Below are 16,910 nucleotides of genomic sequence, written 5' to 3'. Positions count from 1 at the left end.
TCACCGGATTTAAAGTCCTGTGCCTCCTGCAACAAGGCTGTGCCTTTGAACAACCCGCAGTCGAGTTGCCTAAAGTGCTTGTGTGAGGCTCACATCGGGGCTCGCTGTCAGATCTGCTGAGAGTTTAAACCTCGTATAAAGAAGGATGGGGAAGCCAGATTAAAGTTCCTATTAATGGAAGCGGTACTCAGACATTCCCCTGAGCCAAGCTTTGGTACAGAGTGCTGCTCCTGTTGTGAGGGAGTCCCGGCCCTGTTGGACATCCCCGGTGCTGAGAAAGATTCATAAGAAGCAGCTGGCCGAGAGGGGACGTTCCCCAATTCCAAAGAAGGCCAGGCTTGGGTAGCAGAGTGGAGTGTGATCTAAGTTAGGCCAGTCCTCTGCTTTGGCCCATACGCAGGCACCTTTGAGTCCAGTCCTTGATGAGCCGTTGGCACTGAAGGAACAGCACAGCATCAGCACCATCGCAGTGCTGTCCACTTCAGAGGCATTTGCTGTGGCCAGAGACCTGCTGGCACTTTCAGTACCACCGTTGCTGGCAGTGCAAGAGTCGGTGCTATTGGTGTCGGTGGGCAGGAAGAAACATGTAGCCTCCAGCTGCCATCTGGTTCTATGTACTGTCTAGAGGGGATCCATCCTTGCTGGCCCCAGTGCAAGCCTCTCTCCCCCTGCACCGATCTCCAGCACCAGTAGGAACCGCACCACCATGATTCCTGGAGGAAAGCTTGTCGTCCGATTCGGAAGGTGGGTCGAACTCCTCTCGTCTGAGGAGTTGCCCTCGTTATTCCTCCAGTCATCTCTGCCCTGCTTTGGACCCTGGCACTTGTGCCCCCAAGTGCTTGGTATAGCACCTGGACCTATGCTAATGTGGCCATTTTGGATCCCATGGGGGTTCCCCCTGACGGTAGGGCCCAATTCACAATGCTCTTACTCGATGGCCTCTGAGAGAAGGGTGCCTCTGTCCCATCGAGCAGCACCTGACCCAGACTCCGGTACTGGGCCTGGTACCGACCTGCAGGATCCAGATCTGTGGGATCCCATCGTTGCAGAAGAAGAGGACGAGGGCCCCCGGCTGGTGCAGGCTGCCTCCTCCCTGTATGAGTCAATATCAGGGGGCGCGTCTGCTACTCAAGAGGGTGGCCTCAAACTTTAGGCTTGCAAGTGGAGGTAGTGAAAGAATCTTCCCATAGCCTGGTTGATATCTTGGCCACCGTGAGCCTGTCAAAAATGGCCCTACCTCTCAATGAGGACATTTTGGACCCAGTAAAAGCCCTTTTGCAAATGACTGCCTTCCCTCCACATCGAAAAGAGCCAAGAGGAGGTGCTTTATGCTGGTCCAAGGTTAAGAGTTCCTATACTCACATTCGCCCACCGGAATCCCTGGTGGTATCAGTGGCCAATGAAAGGGAGAGGCAGGACCTACAAGGAGTGACTCCTAATGCAAAAGACACAAGGAACTGGGTCTTTTCAATAGAAAGGTTTATTATACTGGGGGACTACAGCTTAGGATTGCCAACCAGCAGGCATTGCTGAGCAGATACAACTTCAGTGTGTGGGACTCCATGTTGAAGTTCAAAGCCTTGCTTCTCCAAGAGTCCAGGCAGGAGTTCTCCTCGCTGGTGGAGAGGGGAAAGCAATAGTCAGGGCCACTTTGCAGGCAGCCCGGGAAGTGGTGGACTCGGTGGTCAGGTCCATGGCCTCCACAGAGGCGATGCGTAGGAGCTCATACCTATAGTCCTCCGGTTTCCTGACTGAGGTCCAGCAATCCCTTCAGGACATCCCCTTCGAAGGGGTTTGATCTTTTCAGAGCAGACAGATGAGACGCTTCATATGCTGAAGGACTCCAGACCTACCCTCAAGTCCCTGGGACTGTATACCCCAGCTATTTCGAGGAATCATTGCAGACCTCAGTAGCCTGCCTGGTTCTCTGCCCAGCTGTCCCGTCAAGACCTGCAGAGGAAACGGAGCAGGGGTTTTAGGTGCGGCAAGCCACCCCTGTTGATCTCAGTGTCAGCATCTGCCCCGCCCAGATAGCCAGGGGGCACAAAACAGATCTTTTGATGGGACGCCCAAGAACATTATACCAGATCCGGTGTCCCTTATATTTTCAGCCGCACTTCAGCATGGCATGGTCTCATATCACCACAGACCATTGGGTGCTGAACACCATGGAAGTGGTTATATGCTCCAATTTATTTTTATCTTCCTCTCTCCTTCCCGGTCCGTTTTCAGGGACCCCTCTCATGAGCAATTTCTAGTCCAGGAAGTACAAGCCCTCCTCTGAGTGGGAGCTGTGAAAGAGATTCCACAGGATTTAAGAGGGTAGGGGCTTCACTCCCGCTCTTTCTTAATTCTGAAAGCCAAAGGTGGTCTTGGACCTATACTAGACCTGCGCTGATTCAATGGCTACCTCCAGAAACTGAAGTTCCATACAATCTCTCTGGCTTCCATTATCTCCTCTCTGGATCCTGAGACTGATACACTGTCCTCAGTTTAAGAGACTCCTATTTCCCCATTTCAATCTTCAAAGACCACAGAAGGTTCTTCAGGTTTGTTGTGAACCAGACCAACTACCAATTTGTGGTTCTCCCATTTGGTCTGTCGGCAGCCCCATGGGTTTTTACAAAGTGCATGGCGATAGTGGCGGCCTTCCTGAGAAGACAGAGTGGAAGTCTCCTTGTATCTGGACGACTGGCTAGTCAGAGGCTAGTCCAAGGCTCAGGTAGAGTTCAGCATCCATCTCATATAGTCAACTTTCCAGGCCTTGGGCCTGCGAATAAACAAGTAGAAGTCTATCCTCACTCCAGTGCAGAGGATAGAGTTTATCAGAGAAGTGCTCAACTTCATCTAGGCTAAGCCCTGCCCTTCCTCCCAGAAAGCTTGTTTTCACATGATCATGTCACAAATCGTGCACATGAAGGACCACCCTATTATGACAGCCTGTTTTTGTCTGAGACTTTTAGGTCACATGGTGCAGCACTCAAGACTATGCCTCAGGCTCCTTCAGGTTTTGCTGGCCTTAGTCTACTCATGGAACCACCATCATCTAGACTCAGTTCTCAGTCTCTTCCCCGGTTCTAGCCTCCTTCGATTGGTGGCTGGACCATTTGGCAGTTTACTCAGGCATTCCCTTTGCCCTGCTCCAACCTTTGATTTCCATGGCCTCAGACATGTCAGAGCTGGCCTGGGGAGCTCACTTGGGGCCTCTCGGGAATCAAGGCCTGTGGTCCCTGGAAGACCTCTCACTACACATCAATGTCAGAGAGCTCAGGCAGTTTGCCTGGCCTGTCAGGCATTCCTGCCTCACATTACGTGCAGAAGCATGTTCATGCTCACGGACAGCACTGCAGCCATGTTCTACCTCAACAGGCAGGAAGGGTCTCGCTCTTCCCCCCTATGTCAGAAAGCAATTCACTTGTAGGAGTTTTGCAAAGCCCACTCAGTCCACCTTGAGGCTTCTCACTTTCTGGGAGCACAAAAAGAACTGGCAGATCACCTCAGCAAGTCTTTCTCAAATCACCACGACTGGTCCTTCGCTTGGATGTTGGGAGGGATGTTTTCCAGTGATGGAGGACTTCCCAAATAGACCTGTTTGCGACTGGACACAAGTGAAAGTGTCACCAGTTTTGCTCCCTACAAGGCCACAGCCAGGGATTGCTCATGGATGCCTTCCTGTTCCTATGGACAGTGCACCTCCTCTGTGCTTTCCCCATATCCTTCTCGTGCACAAGGTTCTGCTGAAAATGAAGCGAGAGAGGACACTGGTCTCATAGTCCCACCCTCAACCTGTCAGCACTGGTTTGCCACAGTGGTAGACCTTTCTGTAACAACTCCAATGCCGCTCCCTCTACTCATGGACCTGATCTCCCAGAATCACAGTTGGCTGCTCCACCCAAACCTCAGTGCCCCCTCCACCTGATGGCCTGAAAACTCCATGGCTGAATACTACAGAGTTGATCTGCTCAGAGCAGGTCCACTGGGTCCTATAAGATAGCAGGAAGCCCTGTACCAGTGCTACACACCACTCCAAATGGAAGCATTTGGGCTTCCCAGTGTGGAGTCTTGCCCATGCAGTTGTCACTGCAAGCTGTTCTTGAGTATCCATTGCACCTGAAACAGCAAGGTTTAGTGATTTCATTGATTAAGGTTCACCTTGAAGCGATTTCAGCATTCCACCCCCTGGTGAATAACCTATCCATTTTTTCACATAAAATGCCCATTCATTTCCTTGAGGGCCTAGAGAGACTATACCCTCAAATACTAGAACCTATCCCTCCCTGGGACCTAAACCTGGTCTTATCAAAACTTATAGGCCCCTTGTTTGAGCTGCTAGCAATGTGCCCCTTGTGATACATTTCCTGGAAGGTGGCCTCTCTGGTAGCTATTACTTTGGTCAGGAGGGTCTCGGAGGTCTGTGCCCTTACATCAGAACCCTCCTACATGATTTTCTTTAAGGATAAGGTGCAGCTGTGCTGTCACCCTGCCTTCCTGAAGGTCGTTTTGCAGTTTCACAGCAATCAGGCTATCTTCCTGCCAGTTTTCTACCCAAAACCACACACAAACAAGGAGGAGCAATGTCTCCACACTCTGGATGTCAGATGTGCCCTAATGTTCTACAGCGAGAGGACCAAACTGTTCTGGAAATCCACCCAACTCTTCATAGCAATTGCTGAAAGGTCTCCCTATCTCGGCTCAGAGACTTACATCATGAATTACATCGTGCATTCACCCATGTTATGCACAGGCGGGTATTCCACCACCAGCTACCCTAACTCCACAAGAGCACAAGCATCATCAACAACATTCCTGGCTCAGGTCCTTCAGCTACTTGGTCGTCTACTCATTAGTCCATTACTCAACAGGCTAGGGATGATACCAGTTTTGGTCAAGCTTTTTTACAGTCAGTATGTCCATGAATTCCAATCACACCATCCTATGCTATTGCTTGGGAGTCACCTACAGTAGAATGGTCATGTGCAAACACTTGAAGAATAAAAAAAGGTTACAAGCTTTTCAGTTAGTTGTTTTTCGAGATTTGTTGCACATGTCCTTCTGTAACCTTCCCTCCTACCCCTCTTTCACAGTTGGCTGGAAACAAGCAACTGAGGGGCGTGAGGTCGGCCAGGCCCATTAGACTGGTGCTATGAGCATGGGCACCAGGGAGCACCAGAGCTGACCTGACAGGTACCACTGAGGGAAAAATTTCCGATGACTGAGGCACACCCACACCTATGGTAGAATGAACATGTGCATACATCTCAAAGAACAGCAGTTAAGGAAAGATTAGTAACCATTTTTTATGTGTGCTGAGTGGATGGGGATAAGTCACTTCCAAATTTATTATCAGATTTACAAATATACTCCAGCTGCTCTGGTGAAGCAGACAAGTTTTAAAGCCCAGCTTAATTGATTATTATATAGCTTGCATGGACCAGTGAATCTGAACCTAAAAGTTAGTTAAATTATATAAAATTAAGATTGATACTACAGATCTTCAAATCATTTTTATGGTAGTATTTTCTTTAGGTTTCTTGTTTATTATTATTGTATGAAATGTTTAATAATTAAAAAAAAAACTACATTAAGATGGAATTTATATTGAATGTACATATAACTAATTTAAGGAGAAAAAACATTTTAGCTATGTGTTTATACAGACACTGTGACAAGGGAAAATATGGTGGTGGGGGGAATGAATGCCTTTAAAAATAATCTCTTCTGGGACACAAAAACAGTAATACTTGAATCATAATTGCAGGGTGATGGCATGATATCACTATTGAGCAGTGGTAAGTTTGTTTGTCTCAGTTGTACATTTAGATACTTCAGTGTGTTTGGAATTTTCTTAAGGCTACTTTTAACTCTTGATCCTTGTGTCTAATAATTACAACATCCATGTAGTGCTTTTATCATTAATTATTGGTATGTACTCAGAACTTTAATTCTGTATTTATGTAGTTTTTTGTCTGGGAATGTATGTAGTCTTGTAAATGTGCTAGGTGCTTTACAATTGGTAAAACACACAGTAGAAACAAAGAATGAAATGGAATTCCTCCTCTAATGAGCTTTAATGTAAATTCACTAATATATTTAGTACTGGTGATGGACAAGGAGTGGTATATGGAAATTAGGGCTGATAGACAACACTGAACCAATGGGCTTTCTGACTGAGGCAAGGTTAGGACACCTGAGCAAGATTAATTGATGTGATTGCAGAGCCATTGGCCATTATCTTTGAAAACTTGTAGCAAATGGGCGAGGTCCCGGACGATTGGAAAAAGACAAATATAGTGTCCATCTTCTCTTCCCCCCCCCCCCCCCCCCAAAAAAAAAAAAAAAAAAACGAAACATGGGAGGGGGGAAGGAGGAGGATCTGGGACATTACAGACCAGTCAGCCTCACCTCAGTCCCTGGAAGAATCATAGAGCAGGTCCTCAATGGATCCATTTTGAGGCACTTGGAAGAGAGGAACGTGATCAGGAACAGTCATCATGGATTTACCAAGGGCAAGTCATGCATGACCAACCTGATTGCCTTCTACGATGAGATGATGACTAGCTCTGTGGATGTGGCGAAAGCGGTGGACATGATATATCTTGACTTTAGCAAAGCTTTTCACATTGTCTCCCACAGTATTCTTGCCAGCAAGTTAAAGATGGGTTGGATGAATGGACTATAAGGTGGATAGAAAGCTGACTAGATCATAGGACTCAATGGGCACTGATCAATAGATCAGTGTCTGGTTGGCAGCCGGTAACAAGCAGAGTGCCCCAGGGGTCAGTCCTGGGGCCAAGTTTTGTTCAATGTCTTCATTAACGATCTGGAGGATGGAGTGGATTGCACACTCAGCAATTTTGCAGATGAGACTAAACTGGGGAAGTGGTAGATATGATAGAGGGTAGGAATAGATTACAGAGTGACCTAAATAAATTGAAGTATTGGGCCAAAAGAAATCTGATGAGATTCACAAAGGATAAGTGTAGAGTCCTGCGCTTAGGATGGAAGAATCCCTTGCACTGCTAGAGACTGGGGACTAACTGGCTAGGCAGCAGTTCTGCAGAAAAGGACCTGGGGGTTATATAGACGATGTTGGATATGAGTCAACAGTGTGCCAAAAAGTCTAACAGCATGTTGGGCTGCATTAGTAGGAGCATTGCCAGCAGATCGAGGAAGTGATTATTCCCTTCTGTTCGGCTCTGGTGAGGCCACATTTGAAGTATTGTGTCCAGTTTTGGGCCCCCCACTACAGAAAGGATGTGTACAAATTGGAGAGAGTCTAGCTGAGGACAATGAAAATGTTAGGGGACTGGAGCACAAGACTTACGAGGAGAGGCTGAGGGAACTGAGCTTGTTTAGTCTGCCGAAAGGAAGAGTGGGGGGTTTTGATATAGTGGCCTTCAACTACTTGAAGAGGGGTTCCAGGGAGGATGGAGCTAGGCTGTTCTCTGTGGTGGCAGATGACAGAATGAGGAGCAATGATCTCAAGTTGCAGTTGGGGAGGTCTAGGTTAGATATTAGGAAAAGCTTTTTCACTATAGGAGAGTGATGAAGCACAGGAATGGGTTACCTAGGGAGGTTGTAGAATCTCCATCCTTAGAGGTTTTTAAGGTTGGCTTGACAAAGCCCTGGCTGTTATGATTTAGATGGGGTTGGTCCTGCTTTGAGCAGGGGGTTGAGTTAGATGACCTCTGGAGGTCTATTCCAACCATAATATTCTATGATTAATTAGGTAGTTACTCCAAGTGTAGAGGGCAGCCTGCAAGAAGATTTGAAGTTTGTAGTGAGAGAATGAGATACAGATTAGTAAGGAAAGATCCTCAGACTCAACATTGAAGAAAATGAGCTCAGAGATTTACGCAAGATGGAGCTGTGATCCATCTTTAAGACATGAAGAAGCTTGAACTGAGTGCCAAAAGAAGGCAAGCTTTTGCAAAGTTTTAGGAAAGGGGCAGGTCATTGTTGGCACAATGAGAGAGATTATTTTGGTAACAGTATTTAGGAGGAACTGAAGAGAGTTTAAAGCAGTAGTCAGAGAAAAGCAGAAGTGAGAAATAACATGTTAATAGTTTTAATGGATGTGTAAAGAAAAGTAGTTACTTGCAAGCTCTGTCTTCACTGCTAAAATAGGTGTATATCTGGGTAACTAACATGTTTAGCTATCCTGAAGTAAAAACACAGTGAAGGCAAGGAAGACAGGGCCATAAGATACTGTAGAAGGAAAAGTGTCAAAAACTGTTTTGGGCAGATACCTTGTTCTCATACCTCTCTATAAATCATCTAGCAAATAGCATATAAATAATAATGGATGAAAAGATCTTGCTAAATCAAATTAAAATAATAATCAAATTTTAAACATTTTACATATAGATCATGTTACAAAGTTACAGACTATGCTGAGCATTTAATGGAATTTCTCTTGCACTCCTCCTTGATCAATTTTTTTTTTTTTTTTTGTTTCAACACAAACTTATTTGCTGGCTTTTCTTTCCTTTCTCTGCATAAATACTTGAAGTTTGTTTTACACACATACAGAAATTGCCTCTAAAATTTAAAGTAGGGATTCGGCAATATTTAATTTTGCAGTGTTAACAGCCAGTGGCTGCTAGGAGTCTCCAAACTTGGTATCCAGAGAAATATGGTTTCTTTGATTGGAAATTTTGTCCAAAGCACAAAATGGCATAGTATTAATATTATATAAATCTGTACATTGTGAAAAATAGAGGGGTTCCTCAGACATTTTGCTTTTTTACCAGTTACACTCAAAGATTTGAATGGATGTTTCTTAGCTTTTTCCCCTAACTTAAATTTTTAAATTACATTTTAGTTTTTGGACATTTTCCTTTTTGAACTCAGAACTAGTATTTTGTATACTTCTTTCAAAATATCAAGGGAGACCTATTGGAATTGTGGAACAACAACACGTTCTGTGGGCACAATTAAAGGAAATTTTTTCAATGGTGATAATAAAGTAGAACAGCACTTGACTTGCTCTGTGATCCTAACTGTTTCATTCCTCCACTGTCTCTAGGATTCTCAAGAGAGGAGTTGACTAGCCTTCAGAGCATTAGAGGAAAACCTCACATTAGTGAGACGCAGCTTTCACCTGTCCATCTCTACCTGACTGATCTGGACCAATTTTTACACCACTGGGCTGTGACAGAGGTAATACATCAACACTAATTCTAAGTGACAGCCAACAAACTCAGAATTCTGTCTGTCCCTTTTCCTTATCCCTTGATGTCTAAAGTCCTGTCATGAGTTGAAAAGAGCTCAGAATATTACTGTTGTTAAATTGCGAAGACCCTTCTGTAGCTCTCAGGCAGTATTTTGGGAAAGCAACTTTAAAAGGTAAGTATGCAGTAAGAAAACATGTAAAAACATTACTTTTGGGAAGAGGGGATAACAGATTTGGTGGAAAATTCTAAAACACAAATGATAAGTGTTGCTTGTCAAAAGAGAAGACAGTAGTTGTAGAGCAGTAAGTTTGAAAGATATTTTTTGTGAACACATTCAACTGTTAGTTAAATAGCACCCTTATTAAAGTTGAGATTTCACTTGGAAGTAATATTAAGCTGACACTGAGAGTATTTCAGAATAATTTCTTATGCTTATTCACTCAAAGTTTACTGGAATTAGTAGCTTTCCTGTGGCACTGTGAATTCAGTGCATGTCTATAGGATTATATGAATTTGAAATTTGGCTTTATTGCTGGTCCTAGAAGGATCTGAGGCCACCAAATTTTATTTTAAGCTAGTGACCTGTGAACTATGTGTTGTGATTTAACTGTCTCTTATTACATGGCCACCACATAACACAACTTCTTTGTATGATAAGATGTAACTGAAGTCATGTGAGGAAAGGAGAATGGAAACTGAATGTATTTAGCACAACTTAGTGACATGGACACTGCAGTTTTGATCTACCCACACTGAAAAATGAGGCTGGAGTCCTATGACAACAGAAATGCTTCTTGGATAGCTGCTGTAATTCGGAATTTAGAATGGTTTATGTAGTCTTTCAAATAATTGTTTTTAAAGAAAGCAGACATATTAAGACTGTTCTGTTTGCTGTAATCAGACCTACAACATAATTAAACCTACAGTGTAATTCATAAAGTCTTATTGGTGACAGTACTTATAATGGTAAAACACTCACAGTCTAGATCTGTGTTTACGAGTGTTTATATAGAAGTCTGTTCAAGCATGCACATTATTTACATACACACACAAATTTACTAGACTAGAAATATTAATTAGTGGTACTATCTGAAGTTAAGATTTCATAAGTGTTTTGATTAATTTTCCTTTTCTGGGTGCTGACTTCTCCCCTGGTCAGAGAAATGTTTGGATTGCGCCTCTCCCTTAGTATGTATTAGAGTTAGCTGAAACTTGTCCACAAGGGATCTGGAAAATTGATGACATCCCAGATGTACCCTCTTCCCCAGGTATTCTGTCTCCGGTCAGCTAAATAGAGCAGCAGCTCAGCTCTTTTGCCATAATTTTTAATTTCCTGTCTTTAATGGGTATTAGTGAGGAGTCTTCCTCCTTCATTGAAAAATGTAAGGAAAAAAATAGACATAAAGCACAGGAGGCTTGTTCCTGGAATTGGATACTTTTCTGAATGAACTTTAAGGATGACCTTAAAAAGTGCCTGAAAAAGTGATAGGACATACCTCAGTGAAAATCAGCGGAACTAATTCTTCTAACTTTCTTAGGCACTTTTGAACCCCACCCCCACCTGACTTGCCAACTTCCTTTTGCTTTCCCTCCAGAAGCCTGGCAGAGTTGTCAAAGAAAGTGCTCCATCTTCTTTGCAAATGCAAAGTAATGCACATTGGAAAACATAATCCCAACTATACATATAAAATGATGGGGTCTAAATTAGCTGTTACCATTCAAGAAAGAGACATTGGAGTCATTGTGGATAGTTCTCCGAAAACATCCACTCAGTGTGCAGCAGCAGTCAAAAAAGTTAACAGAATGTTGGGAATCATTAGAAAAGGGATAGATAATAAGACAGAATATATCATATTGCTTCTTTATAAATCCATGATATGTCTACATTTTTAATACTGAGTGCAGATCTGGTTGTCCCATCTCAAAAAAAAATGTATTGGAATTGTAAGAAGTATGGGAAAGGGCAACAAAAATTATTAGGGGTATGGAAAAGCTTCCATATGAGGAGAGATTAATAAGACTGGGACTTTTCAGCTGGGAAAAGAGATGACTAAGGGGGAATATGATAGCTGTCTATAAAATCATAATTGGTGTGGAGAAAATGAATAAGGAAGTGTTATTTAGTCCTTATAACACAAGAACTAGAGGTCACCAAATAAAATTAATAGGCAACAGGTTTAAAACAAACAAAAGAGAGTATTTCTTCACATAATGCACAGTTAGCTTCTGGAACACCTTGCCAGAGAATGTTATGAAGGCCAAGACTATAACAGGGTTCAAAAAAGAACTAGATAAGCTCATGGAGGATAGGTCCCTCAATGTCTATTAGCCAAGATGGGCAGAGATTGCTGTTTGCCAGAACCTGGAATGATTGACAGGATGGATGATGATTACCTGTTCAGTTCATCCTTCTGAAGCACTTGGCATTGGCCAGTGACAGGAGACAGGATACTGAGCTAGTTGGATCACTGGTCTGACACAGTATGGCCGTTTTTATGTTCTTATGTTCCAAGAAGTCGACAATCTCAGAAGGCACAGAATAGGAATGCTATCACAGTTGCTTCCAGCCCATGCCCTCACTCAGCAAGGTTGAGATGCTTTTATTGCCGATCGCTTGTTGTGGCCTTTGTATCCCTCATGCTAGTTGAGACATCTCAGCTAGGTCAGGTCAGTTTTCCTCCAGGCCTGGGACCCAGCCAATAGGGCTATCATATTTGGGGGAAGACTGAAATTCTCCCAGGTTCCTGGGCCCAGTCCACCTGTTGACTGAAAGCTCCAAAGTGTTTTTTTCAGGTTCTTAAATAGATAATAGTCCTTTAGGAAGGAGTTGTGTATCCTATCCAACTTACTTCTCCTACAAAGAGGATTTGGACTCAGGAGTGCCCCTCTGCATTTCTTTTCCAATTGCATGTCTGACAAAGACTTGAGGTCCCTTCCAAGGGCTGGTAAACCGTGAAAGGGAGCATTGTCTAGGAAGTGTAAATTATTCCCTGACAGGCACAGAAATCCCCAAATGCCATAAACTCCAAGAAAGGGTGAAAAGACATCCCAGAGTCTCATCCTCTTCCGTCCCCTTCCCCAAAGAAGGGGAACTCTGTATTTCAGGTTATAATTCTGAGTTGGAGAAATGAGAGGTTTTTCTCTACAGACATGTTTGAGAGCTTGTGGGAGAAAGGTAGTGGTCACCATTTGAGTCCAGGCAGATACAAAGGAGAAGCAGGTTAAAGGGCAGCAGAAGATACTTTTCCTCCAAAACCAGGACTGAATTTTCACTCCTCCATCAGGAGAGAATAAGAGAATCCTGATAAGGGAAAATCTTTGAATTGGCATCCATGAAATATTGTATACGGTTTTGGATCCTAAATATTCCTTCTTTATGCTTTCCAAGCTTAGTACAACAATAGTATTTACTGTGGCATTGGATTTCTTTCCCAAAGACTCTGCAGATAGAAAAATTGAGGCATCCTCAAATGGGCATTCAAAACTTCATCTTCAGTCCTCATAGCCTCACTAACAATCATGTTTCACTAGAGCCACAATGTCTTGATTCAGTGACCTGCAAAGCAGCTCATCACAGTTCTGTCTACTGCAGAAGTCAAAGTGAAAGAAAATCTCTCTGGTTCATGAGTCTGTAGTAGATAGATTCATGCATTCTGTATGTTTGGCAGAAAATTTTATAGCAGGAGACCAAGTATAGCTTTTCATCCCAGACAGCAGATAATTAATCCAAACAAGATTAGATAAGAGGATAGAATTCACTCTCTACTACAGCAAAGCTTAAGATAGTCTACAAGAGCAGGCATTTTTTCCATTTGTACACCCCACATAGGTACCAGAGAAGGACTTCTCTTTTTCCAAGGGTAAAGTCTCAGCCTGGAGCACCAGAAGGATTAAGACCAATGATCACAGGGAAATAGACACTCTGTGTTGCAGATGGCTCTCAGCTTTTCTGTGTACTTCCTCCTCCACTTGCACTACTTCCAGAGATGAAAAAGAAGGAAGTGACTATTATATCCTATGGCTAAAATTACCAATGAAATTCTTGGCACGTGTACCTAGTAAAACTGTCACAGAGGTCTCTGCTCTATCTTTCCAGCAGGCAGGATTTCCTATCCCTGGGTCCCCTCCTGGTACAGAATTATGCGAGTCTGAGTTTTGAGCCACGAGCCCTAATTAAGATGGTAGATCCCCATGATGATAGCATGGTTCCTGAGAACAGCATCTAGATGTGAACCAGCAGTTTGACCTTTCTTCCCTACTTGAGATCTCACAATTCCTCCATTGGATGGCATCTGATCTGGCTGTAGTAGTAGTAATCTCAAGAAGTCTCTGAAATATCTCTACTGTTGGCACAAGTCTTATTACCTCCATGAGGACAAGATCATTTTGTGTGCTCCAGTGCCATTCATTACAAAGGTAAACTGTTCATTTCATACATCACAGGAGATCAATCTTCCATCATTCTGCCCAATGTTGCAACAACCAAATGGTATGGTTTGTGATAGATGTCAGAGGAGATAAGATTTATCTCAGGGTTACCAATCAGATTGTTTTTTTCATCTTTGTTTTTGTTTCCATTTGCTCCAAATAGTCTGGGAGCATAATGTATTAAAATCTCGTTCTGTGGGCAAGTTAGTGATAGAAAGGTAAGGGAAAAGTTAATTTGATTTGTAAAAATCTGCAGAATCATAATTTCAATGGTGTCACCCTCTGTGGCGTGGTAGGAGAACTTGCTCCTCCTTCTCCCTCCATCTCCAGGACCTCCAGTTGGAGGAAATTTTGATAATACAATGCTGTTGGAAATGGGTTGAGTTGAGCATCATTGGAAAGCCCACTGTCCCACAAACAGAATAGTACCAACAGGACAAACCTAGAACAATTATGTAGATATATACTCAAGAAAATGATTAAAAAACAACTTTAACACAGGAATGCATTGCTTACATAAAAAATACGTTTGGTAATCCTTGAGATGTTCTATTGGACATGTAGGACTGAAAACATGTTAATCAAAGTCATCATCAGTGTCATCTCCATCTAGGGCACCACTACTACACATGTTGTCACACTGATCCTTGTCCACTTCACACTCGCACATCTCTGTACAAGGCAGGCTGCCTACGAAACGTTTGCAGGGTGGTGAACATCTGGTCTTCACACATGAACATTTGATTAGTTGAAGGATTGATTTGTGAGTGAATGGTATTTCACACATAATTGTGTGACCTCCAAGACCCATCCTTGCCTGATAGGGGAAGGTAGTTTTGGATGTGCTCAATCACTCCCATTCCATTGCTCGATAATTTGCCTTCTTGTTAGCAGATATATATGCACCCCTTGTTGCTAGCAGTTTTTCTGTGTTTGTCTGCTTCTTGGAAAAAAACCACCAAACATATCTCTGCAAGTGTCATAATGTTGGTCTTCAAATGGTAAACTTGGCGTATGAAAACTTCCAGTGTATTTATGACCTCATCAGTAACTGTCTCAGCCATCTGAGCATCTTCAGAGTGAGGAGACAGTCTTTGGAGGCTGAATTAAACACCTTCCAGTAAGATAATTTGGTCTTTCTAGCCAGCCTACTGGTATTGTCACATCCTGAAAAGGCATGGAAACCAGGGGCAATGTGGTGGCTTTCAATGGTCTGAGTGATAGGAACACATCTCTGAGGGATATACAATGATCGTTCCCCAGCAGCAGGCACAAAAACAGAATCTTGCGGTTGCATCTCAGAGAGAGCACTAGAACATCTGTATCTTTTGCACAAAGTCACAGTTTAGTAGCACCTCTCTCTGTGGCATTGATTGCATGCAAGGTAATTTTAGTGTCAGCCTCTTCATGGGAACTATGAAACTCCACTGAACAGCATGAGGTGGCAGCTTCATTACGCCATGTGACAACTAAATTCTTCAAGCAGTCCTTCACAAGCTGGAGCATTTATGCTGCAGGGTATGCAGTTAACTTGTCTTTCGTGCGAGTGTGAGACGGTAGTTTTGTCATTGTGACACTGGAGATATATTCATGGAATCAATTATTTTGAATTGGACAGGTGCAATACCATGGAATCTCCTGTTTCTGGTAATATTTTTAATTAATTTCTCTGCGTACGTCTCAGACATGAGGTGGATAGGTCCAGTATTTTCTCATGAAGTGTTCAGCTGAACCATGGCAGGAGTTAACTGTTTCTGGTTTGCCAAGAGCTTGTACCTCAACTGTGCTATCCATGATTGCTGTGCTGAAAGGCCTCTGCTGACATAAAGTACTGGTCATGTTGTCAGTAGGTTCTAGCGTAGGAAGACCATGCAAGATGTGCATTTGCTTGCTTCTCTTCTTGCATGTATGCATTATTTTAGTGCATTCAAACATTGATCATGGTACCATAGAGTATTTGTATTTTCCCAGAGTCTCACATAGATCAACATCATGCTGAGATCTGGACACAATCAGATGAGCCAAGAATGACCTGTCTGCAGTTGGCTCAGTAATAGTCCCTTTCACCTTCACTCTGACTTTCTTCTTTGAATTTGAGCACAGTTTTAGACTTTTCTTTTTTGTTGGAAACCATAGATTGACAAAGCTTTGGATAATTCTTTGGGTTTTGAAGCCTTCATACAAGTCATGACCTAAAGTATCCATTTGACTGGCATCTAAGAGTGACTGATTCATACAGTTTCTCACCTGTCTAATGTATTGAAACTATGCTTAATGGATGCCTTCACATATTTGGCTTACTGCAGAAGAAGCAGGGGTTCTTCTTAAAATGCATACCATGGAACCTCGCATAAGGTGAGTCTCACCCACAGCTGGAACTTGTCCTGACACCTTCAACTTTTTCCTGATGCTTGACGTACTTCCTCCATAGCCTTGCTAAATTCAGTTTGCAGGTGCACTTCTTAAAGTCTGTAACACCGAGCATTGTGTTTAACCAAGTTCTCTGCAGTGGTATTCTCCAATAATTCAGCTTCTAGTTGGTGCTCTTCATTTCCCCACTGATGCCTAAAAATGATCAAGACCAAAGTGAAAACAGGGATTTTGCAATAAATTAATTGGAATTGTAATGTATATTATGTAACTATGTGCATACCATTTGCAGATGGAATCCAGTAATTTCTGGCTGGATGCTGACATCTTAACTAGTGCCTCATTACAACTCTTTTGGCATAATAAACAAAGCTGCTAATCAATACCACTGAACCACTTCTTTTTTGCCAATGATGGCATATCAATTTGAAGTATTCCTTCTATTTTAAGTAATCTGTAACATTAAAAAAAATAATCAGGTATCATGTTCTGAGCATTAACTGATATCACAGCACTGTCAGTCGAGGGGCACAATTTAGCTTTGTGGTGGCTGCATGTTTGATATGCCTGTGTTAAGGTATAATTTAAAAAATAGATGTGTAAACATTTTCTCAAATATTTACATAATTGTTCTAGATTTGTCATGTTAGGTACCATTGTGTTTCTAGGAGAAAGGACTTTTGAATTATACCCAACTCGACCCATTTCTGACAACATTGTATTATCAACATTTCTACCAAATGGAGAACCTGGGGGTGGGGTGAGGCGAGGCAATGAGTCTCTCCTGCCATTCCATAGAGGGTGAATGATTCTGTAGATTTTTATGCATCAGATGACACCTCCCTTACCTGTCTGTCATTAACTTGCCCATGGATTATATATGTTCCCAGACTGACACTTTTTATCCTCCTTACCTGTTTGGACGTCTTGCTCATA

General features: G+C 42.9%; 1 protein-coding gene across 4 annotated transcripts in view; it reads left to right on the top strand.

Annotated features, from left to right (window-relative positions):
* TEX10 (testis expressed 10) overlaps nucleotides 1–16,910 on the top strand; it is a 99,776-nt gene that overhangs the window by 53,515 nt on the left and 29,351 nt on the right. For 3 of the 4 annotated variants that reach the window (XM_067569820.1, XM_067569822.1, XM_067569821.1), the window contains exon 11: nucleotides 9,029–9,162. In XM_067569820.1, coding sequence (XP_067425921.1) covers nucleotides 9,029–9,162 — 134 coding nt within the window. Of the gene's footprint in view, nucleotides 1–9,028; nucleotides 9,163–9,834; nucleotides 10,124–16,910 lie in introns of those variants that run through there. The other variant, XM_067569823.1, reaches the window with a different exon arrangement.

This window comes from Emydura macquarii, unplaced genomic scaffold (genome assembly GCF_026122565.2).
Source record: "Emydura macquarii macquarii isolate MOO-44397 ecotype Brisbane River unplaced genomic scaffold, CSIRO-AGI_Emac_v2 contig_2948, whole genome shotgun sequence".
In the NCBI taxonomy this organism is placed as follows: domain Eukaryota; kingdom Metazoa; phylum Chordata; order Testudines; family Chelidae; genus Emydura; species Emydura macquarii.
The sequence above is the reverse complement of the archived record's forward strand: the minus strand, read 5'-3'. Positions and strand labels throughout refer to the sequence as shown.